The sequence below is a fragment of the Tachysurus vachellii genome, chromosome 19 (assembly GCF_030014155.1).
Source record: "Tachysurus vachellii isolate PV-2020 chromosome 19, HZAU_Pvac_v1, whole genome shotgun sequence".
In the NCBI taxonomy this organism is placed as follows: domain Eukaryota; kingdom Metazoa; phylum Chordata; class Actinopteri; order Siluriformes; family Bagridae; genus Tachysurus; species Tachysurus vachellii.
Genome location: NC_083478.1, coordinates 9,460,689 through 9,470,168, shown reverse-complemented (window position 1 = coordinate 9,470,168; position 9,480 = coordinate 9,460,689). Strand labels below are relative to the sequence as shown.

The following is a 9,480-nucleotide window of genomic DNA, read 5'->3' as shown; positions in this document are numbered from 1 at the left end:
CGTGACAGCGCCACCTAGTGGCCACGAGATTTTAAAAACAGCTACGAAACTTGGTATGGTTCATCAGCGACATGTTCTGAGCACATCTGATCGGCTTGACCCCGGTATCGCTGCTTGCAGCTATATTTATTATTATTATTATTATTATTATTATTATTATTATATTGTTTATTTTTTAATTAACTAATTAATATTTATGTATTTATTTATTTATTTATTTATTTATTTATTAGATGACTCCCAATTTTTTTTTTTAATGTTTAGTTTATTTTATGTATATTTTTACCACCACCTTGGTTATTCCTTCATCAATGGATGTTGATGGATATCCATTTCTCGGGTTGGTCCACAAAGCTTTGGTCCACTGATGAAGGCACAACTGAGGTTTCATAGACATTCATAGGCTTCTTTTTGACACCCTGTTTTAATAATTGCATGTTTTTCTTTGTTAACGTAGCAATATTTATTATGTGGCATGTCCACCTTACAAGTCCTATAGAAATGTATTAGAATGAGCAAATCAGCTGAAAATATTTCTCTGTGATAAAATTAAGATTTTCTTATTTTTTCTTATTATGTTTCATTTTATAAAGAGCATGAAAACTCTTTTGGAACCCATGAGCCTTTTACTCTCCACTGGGTGTCGTTATTAGGTCTGTTACTCAAAAGCACCTACAAAACAATCTGCATAAATGAATTTTTATTTATTACATACAGAGCAGCCACAAAGTGACCTAATAGTCAAAAAAAGTAGAGGATGTTCCCCCATGACAACAGTTTTACCATCCCAGCCTACTAACATTACTTGGGCACCTGTTAAGCACTCTGAAAGGTTTGTTGGTTTGACGTATTTTCCTGTGTCAAATTTCTGAGAATCTTTTTTTTTTTTCACCACCACATAAAGTTTCAGGTCCTCATGCTAAACTTCCTGTTAGCAGTAGTCTTTTTGTGGAAGAGCATTTTAATGAAATCTGCATTGGAGCTTGCCTTAGGTTACAACGAAGTACAGTTCAATTATCTGTATATCTTTTGTTTATTTAAGTTCTTATTTGGTCAAATGTTTATGCTGAAGTTGAAGTTTCTGTTCATGGATATTTTAATACTCATTTTCCTATGACCATGTCGCAAGTGTTTATGGTGAGTAACCACATACTTCTGAAAAATTAAATAGAATTCATTACTTCTTATGTATTTGAATTATTTCATCATGTAATGAACCTACAAGCTGATGGCTTTTTTATTATATAATAATTATTTAACAATAACCAGAGGACCATTGCTGTTTAGATAGAAAAGCTCATGATGACATAGATTAACTACAGGACAGCATTTGTTATGAGATAGAATGTTTCTTCTCTGAAATTTATTGAAGAACACTGGTCTCAAGGCAGGGATGCCTAACCTGACTCATCACTCGATTAGTCTAGTTCCAGATGTGTTAGAACTATAATAATGTGAACGTTTGATATCTTCAAATAAGTATGAGTAAATATAGAAATATATTAACAAAATATTAAATTGTTAAAAGTATTGAAAGTATTTAAAAAATATACAACAATTTGTACCATTTGTACCTGGAATCCGGATTATAAATTAATCTAGATTATAAATTCAGATTTGTAGCACCATTTCTTCTTTAATAAAATTCATTGTAATTCCCAAATAGTCTCAAAATATCACGAATTATTCAAATTGTCATCAAATGCAATTGTAAATAAATCATTCAACATTTAGATTATGCCACTATTTGGAAATTACAATTAATTAATTTTATTCAAGCAAAGATGGCTCTACAAATCTGTGATTTTATAATTAAGAATAATTATATATAGATATATTTATAGAATATAAATATATAAATATATAGAATATATAGAATTGCTCATCTGTGTATGGCTTCCTTTAATGGTGAAACCATACTACAGCCTAAAGTGATCCAAAATGATGCTGTTTATTCATTTGTACCATAACCAATGGTTAAAGTTAAAGAGGTAAATATTGTTCATGTTATTTTGCCTTCAATGGATTCATTGCTATATATGATGTTTCTTTAATCTCCAGGTATTTGCGCTAATTGCTGCCTCTCTGTGCTACAGTGGAGACTGTTTAGATAAATGTTCAAGGCCCTTGCCTGATAATCAGATGCTTACCACAACTCAATGTTTGGCAGGTAAACAAAGTTTTTCCTTTTGACATGAAAAATAAGAAAAGTCTTGTTTCGAGCATTTTCCTCAAGTTAAGATGTCAATTTTTGTTTCAAATGTTCTAATAGGACCACAGGCATTACTATATGTCTTGAAACACTAATAATAGGGTTTATCTGGTTTACCAAAGTGTCAGTTTGCGGCATGTTGCTTTTCTGAATTTAGTAATTACTTTGTGTCCATTTATACACTATATGGGCAATGATTTGTGGATATTGGACCATCGCACCAACACTTGATTCTTCGTCAACCTGTTGCCGCATAGTTGGAAGCAAACAGTTATATAGGATATTTTTGTACAATGCAGCATTTAAATTTCCCTTCAGTGGAGCTAAGAGGCCCAAACCTGTGCCAGCAGGTCAATATGCCTGTGCTCCATGAAGACATGGTCTACCAAGTTTAGAGAGGAAGAAATCAAGTGGGCTGCACAAAGCCTTGACCTCAGCCACACTTAAGGTTGACAGCATTCACTGACATCTCACTAATACTATAATGATTAAATGGGTAAATTCCAGCAGCCACAAACCAAAGTCTTGTAGTAAGCCTTTCACGAAGAGTGGTGGGTATTTACCCACCGGATAGGTAAAACATCAGGAATAAGATGTTGCATGTATATGTCTGATGTTCATTGGTCCATGAACATTTAGTCATTAAGTGTAAGCACTGTCTCTTATTAAAATATAAGAGTGAAGCATAAGTAAGGAATAAAACACAATGCAGTTTTAGGAAAATAATTAATGATGTAAATCTCTCTCTCTCTCTCTCTCTCTCTCTCTCTCACTCACTCACTCTCTGTTAATAAGAAAATGAAATGCAGCATTTCATGTCAAGAAATCAGAAAATGCAAAAAGTTCTTTATCATGAAAATGGACGATTACAATACAGTGATATCTTCCAACGTGCTGAGATTCCTTCCTTAATGTTAATTAATTATTTCTTCACAGGTTGCTTCACCATATCAGCAATTACACACTTTCGACTGTTAAATGACAGGACATTTTTAAAAGTCTCTTTATTATTACTCTTAGATTATGAAGAACATCTCCCATACAAGTCCCTGTAAATATGTTGCTGCTATTAAAACAACAGTGTACTAGAACAATCAAATTAATATAAACCTGTGTCTTGAATTACAGGTAGATTTACTGTCAAACTGTGCTAAATGAACACTGTGGGATTGTTGCAATGCAAACTTTTTGAAGATTGTGCTTGTATTATTAAGTAAAGGTCTTGTAGAGTACAGTACATTCAGATGTGTTGCACTTGAGGAAACTGATACAATTCTGACTTTTACAGGCTATTACAAGAAAAGAACTTGCCCAGATTCAAAAGAGATTCTCTGTGAAAAATGTGGAAAGGATAAATACACAGAATTTAACAACACCGTGTATGACTGCATGCCTTGCAATGTCTGTAAAACAAGTGAGTAAAATCGATTATCTCTTTCAATTCTGTTGCAAAAAAAAAAATTGTGTAATGTACTAAATCTCTTGGTTTACAGATGAGATTATTAAGAGTGAATGTACAAATCAAAAGAACCGGGAATGCGCCTGCAAAGCTGGGCTTTACCTGAGTTATGACCTTCCAAACTTGAGGAATTGTGAAAACTGTACGAGATGCAAAAACTGTAGCACATGTAAGTAAAATCTGCTATCAAACACATGCATCTTTATTTTTTATATCAAAGCCAAAAAAAAAATCTAATTTTTAAGAAGAACTGAGGACTGAGGATAAGCTGTAAATGTTATGTTTTTCAACACTTGGAGTTTGCATTTATTACAATTTAATCAATATTATCGCTATAGACCAAACACGATAGAAAAGACGAAGTAAATTCAGTCTTTGTGGAACGTTGTGATTGCTCTCAGATACAAACAGGAAGATACATAATGCTTTACTAAAGGCAGAAATGTTTTTATTTTAGATTAAAGACATTTCTTTAGTATTGAAACCTATAACTGCTCCTTGGATTTGAAATTTTGTGTAATGTAAAATGAAGTCATTTAAACACAAATACACAAAAACCTGAAAATTCCAGTGTAATTATAGTGTTATTATAATGAATTAATGTATTAAAATATTATAAAAACACAATTATAAGTTTTTCATGTCTTATTGTTCTTCAGGCCCTGAATGTGAAGGCAACTGTGGAAGGGAAATTTGTGGGATTGGCTTGTTCAGGGATCAAATGGGGAAATGCCAATCATGTGCTGAGTAAGAGACGTCTTTTCCTCTAAAATGGTTTTCTTGCTTCTAGTTTTGGGCGTTTTTTTTTTATTTTTTTATTTTTTTTTATGATTTTAGGAGCACTTGTGACATGTATGTGACATGTAAGTCTTTTGCTGATTAAATGTGAACTCTGTTAATGTTTATTTAGGACCGATGACCAATAACCACTATAAAAACAAAATTGAAAAACGTTAGTGAAAACAGTTGCAGATTCTGATTGATTCTTCATTTGTTGAAGTGAAATGCGGTAGAATTTAGGTTAGTGGGTTGTGGGTTTCCTGTATACAGGAGTGAACATCTTTGTCAGAATTTCCTGCCATTTTACAGAGATCTGCTGATCAGTTCTCCTGAAGAAATGTCACAAACATAACGTGTGTTTGAAATATACTCAGTGGCCAAGTCATTGCACAGATTCTTCAGATGTACTTAATAGGGACCCAGAACTGTTTACAGTTAACTGTAATACACACATTTTTGTTGAAATTCAGTAAAAAATAAAAAGTTGTTAATTTATGTTTTTTTTCTATTATTTTTATGACAGACACCATTGCATAGACAAGTCCTGTGAATCCTTTTGTCACAAAGGTAATTACAAATAGCACACATGCACTCTATCTGATACTTTTATATATAATGTCTTTGCAGACATCAAGGTATTATGTAATAGATGAGGTTTTGTCTCGTTTTAGTTCCAGTTCCTACCACAAAATGGATTATGGCACTTGTGATCATCCTGACCATACTGCTGCTGCTTGGACATTTTGCCCTGTTTTGCTTTGTATGTGCAACCAGTAAGAGACGAGAGCTTTGTCGCTGGGCTCCCAAAAAGTATGTGAATGAAAGACCTAATGATCATGATGAAGTTCCACTAAACACTTTACCTGGTAAATTACTTAATTTTTCTCTATTTTGGATATTAGCACACTTAGTAAGTTGTGTAAGATGGCAGATGTTCATTTTGTCTCCATTTGTTTTAACAGATCAACCTGCAGGCCAGCTGATTTATCTGCCAAAGGTTTGTATTACCTTCATGTTCATGAATGATGTACAAATGACTGTTTCAGCATACTTAAAATTAAACCATACAATCAGTCAAACAAGCAAACAAACAATGATTTCTCTGTTTTTAAAGAACATGATACCTGGAAGTGTAGTGAAAGATCCAGGGACAATAGACTTAGACGGGATTCGTCAAACCACAGCTTCCCTTGGAGACATAAAAGGTATAGTAACTATATTTTATAATTAAGTTTTCTGAGATTTTTCACCAGGACTCGTAGAAGAAGCAGAATTCACTCATTTATATTTAAGCCTGTGAAAAAAGAGTGCATTGTAGATTTAAAAAAAAAAAAAAGGAAGTTACTGAATAAGTTTTCTGTACTTCGAGGAATAGACCTTTTTTTTTAAGATGAAGTCTTTATGAAAGCTGTGTGGCTGAACAACAAAACGATTTTTGGTAACAATCCTCAAGCTGGTTTCCTCTGTAGAAACTACATAGAAGTACACGAATGCTAACTAATGCAGTTTAAAGGCAAATATCGATTTAACTGAAATTTTACTGTCTGTATTTATTCATGGTAATTTTCATTATTCATTATTTTCATTATTCATTATTTTTGGAAGCATTTGAGAGCTTTACAGAAATTCTTTACATATGGCTCATATTTGTTTGCATGTTATTACGCTGATGTTTGGACATCATTGTCTTATAGGTATGTTTATCTTGTATGTTCCCATAATATACCATTTTCCAGAACAGATTGCCTCTTTAGGAAAGAAGGAAGGATGTCCTGTTTTAGTGCTTTTTGGTACCCCACTGATGCAATAAGTCCGTTTTGATATACTGAGGTGATAGGATCTTTATTTAGACTTGACCGTTACTCCATTTTAATTTACTTTGTAGTCAACAGAACGTATGTTTACTCTCAAACCCAACCTTTCCGAAAACCTCTGAGCCATATCCTTTTACTAATCAGGTGGGTGTTTGACTGTGTCAGCTAAGTTGAACGCTCAATGATGTAAATGACTGATAGGAGGAATACACAGTAAGTTGTATCAGATAGAAGAATGCAGTATAAGTGTGTTTTATGTTTCACATGCTTCCTGTGGCCTCACTGCACTGGCAAATTATCAGCATTTAATTCAGTTTCTGCAGAAATGCTTGAGGTCTTTTCTCAGTCACAGACAAAAATGCTAGGAATATATATTTTTCTATCCTGCCAGAGAATTTGCAATACTACTGCATGTTGGTATGGGTTGTGATATGACATCCTACAGGGAGTATATGTTTTACTGGAGTGAAGGATCTGTTAAAAATAACTAATAATAGTTACATTTTTCTAGACACAATACTGAGGTTCTAAAATGCAAAACCAGCAGCAGTTATAGGGGCTAGGAGAAGTGTCCGAATGACACAATTAGGGTTTGTTAAAATTTTGGCTTTATTTAAACATAGCTGTGCCTGCATTTAATTGGTTTATTATTATTTTTTATTTTCCTACACAAGTCCTACATTTCTTTTTTTTTCTTTGAATATTTCCAATACTTTAACAATCCAGTCCTGATTAGAGCTACCAGTTGGCATATTGTCAAATAATCACGTTATGGGTTTTTATTGCCTGTCAAAAACACATGCATTCCATGCATCTCTATACTTAAACAACTGTTCGTGTTATTTCACCAGAGCCGACCACAGCTGAGGCAGAGAAGGAGATGTGGCCGGCCCCGGTGCTTTACACCATCATCAGACAGGTACCTGTGCGGCGTTGGAAGGAGTTCTTACGATTGCTTTCCCTAACTGACGATCAAATGGAGAGAGTGGAACTGGAGGCAAGAGGCTCCTATTTGGAGCTGCAGTATCAGATGTTGCGTCTCTGGACCCAGATGAGTGGTGCTTGCCTGGAGAACATCTACTCTACACTACATTATATGGACCTGTCAGGGTGTGCAGAGGATCTGAAGGAGAATCTGCAGCAGTTGCAGGGCACCTTGGTCTAGGTGTGTCTGTGAACTTTTACCTCTCATCAGACCCTCTGTTCTCACATACACCGAAGCTGAATGTTTGGAACATTTTTTTTCATAACAGATATGAAATGAATAATAGGCAGCGCTGTTGATTTCTATGATCTGAAATGTACTATAAAGTGCACATAACGTATATTAGGAGACAACAGATCAAATGTAACAGTAAATAATTATTGAACTATATTTACTTGCCACAGGTATTGGGGCAGCACTCTATGAGGACAAATTTAAGCTAATCCGCGTGAAGCCATAAAGCTTCACCTACGTTCACTGGAGTTAAAATGTCAGTTTAAATATCTTTGGTACTGAGCACCAGCTGGTGTTCTTTCTTTTTGATACTGTATTTGTATTTAAAAAAAAGAGAGAAAACCACTTCAATCAGATCTGTAGGTTTTAAAAACCATTAAATGTTGAAGTATTATACATCCACTGCCACATATGGTGGGCTGAGGGTGAAGTACAGTATGTGACATTTCTGAAAGTCACACTGGCACTTTACATGCATTTATTATGTTATTCATCTTTGGTCATGTTACCTTGTTTAACTTTGAATGTTTATGTACTGTAATTTGTGTAGAATAAATGTATCTTAAATGCATGTGTGTGTGTATGTGTATGTTTGTGTATATATGTGTGTTTGTGTGTGTGTGTGTGTGTCTAAATGTGTGTGTATGCGTGTATGTGTCTGTATGTGTGTGTGTGTGTTTGTGTGTGTATATGTGTGTGCGTGTGTTTGTGTCTATATGTGTGTGTATGTGTATATGTACAGTATGTGTCTATGTGTGTGTGTGTGTGTAAGTGTGTGTCTGTGTGTGTTTGTGTCTACTGTATATGTGTGTGTATATAACCAGTAACACTTGTTCTCATAAACAATAGTAAATGGTCAAATTCAGATGTCATTGTAATCAGATTTTATTCTCTTCGATATATCATTCATTTAAATAAGTGTTAGACAGTTAATAATAGCACAACATAAGTTTATTTGCTGGCTATGTTGTCTTAAATGTTTTCGTTCCATGTGGTGGCTTAGAACTCCCCAGCTGCAAAAGTCCAGTCAAGAAGGACTGTAAAGGATACTGGGCAATGTGGTTACTCACAGCAGAAAAGGAATTCCCCTAGGTTTTTCTAAAGATCACTATCATGTACAATAAAGAGCATTTTGTAGGCATCTTCTCTTCACAGCCCACGTTTCTCATTAGCGCCACTAAAGCGCATGCGCGAACGGAATACCTTTCCATTCGTTTTTTATCTGACGTCCGTCCAGGAGTCACGCTGTCAGACTCAGTGACGCATTTCACTACAACATTTCCACTCTCATTTTCTTTTTCCATTTTCACTAGACTTGGCAACAATTTTTTATTTATTTTTTGATTGATTATCAGCTATTTGAACGGATTCCACCTATTAGAAATTTATTAGAAAAGTTTTTTTATAGGGTTTACCCTAATAACTGACAAATGTTCCCATTAAAGCACGAACGAAAGAAAAATAAATTAAGAAGGAAAGAAAGTATATTTATAATTGTCAATACAAGTGAAAGGCAGTCTTTCAGTCTTGAGGGTTGCCAGGTGCGTGAATTGCGAATTGCATTTAAAGACAATTAATATATATTATCTAAGTTTTTCAATGATATTATTTAATTACAAACGCAGTTTCAGCTGGTTTGAAAACACCACCCATACTCTGTATAAAATATACAAATCTATATAAACTATAACTATAAAATATATATTTAACAATATAAAATATATTTTGATACAATGACTTAATCAATACAAACCCACTTGCACTAATCTCAAAAGGATCAAGATTAAACAACATGTTAAATATGTTATTGTAATGAGTAACTTTAGAATGGGATAGATGGATAAAGGATTTAGCCGACATAAGGGGTGAAATTACGTGCATGGCAACACCGCATTAAGGGCGCTTGGCGTTTCCAGGGCAACTTGGGGACGCACGAGCGTGTGGATATTTGTAAGTAGCTAAAATACTAAGCTAAAGCTAGTAAACATAACATAAC

The 9,480-nt window shown here is 34.1% G+C and overlaps 1 protein-coding gene across 1 annotated transcript; it reads left to right on the top strand.

The window, feature by feature from the left end:
• The first annotated feature begins 269 nt into the window (after positions 1-269).
• Positions 270-8,055, top strand: si:ch211-112c15.8 (tumor necrosis factor receptor superfamily member 1A). The gene is made up of 10 exons (XM_060894929.1): positions 270-1,137; positions 2,062-2,170; positions 3,501-3,626; positions 3,706-3,840; positions 4,331-4,418; positions 4,975-5,018; positions 5,123-5,317; positions 5,414-5,448; positions 5,566-5,656; positions 7,117-8,055. Exons 1-10 carry the CDS (start codon positions 1,114-1,116, stop codon positions 7,428-7,430), a joined length of 1,161 nt encoding a protein of 386 aa, XP_060750912.1. The 5' UTR covers positions 270-1,113; the 3' UTR covers positions 7,431-8,055.
• The last annotated feature ends 1,425 nt before the right edge of the window (positions 8,056-9,480 follow it).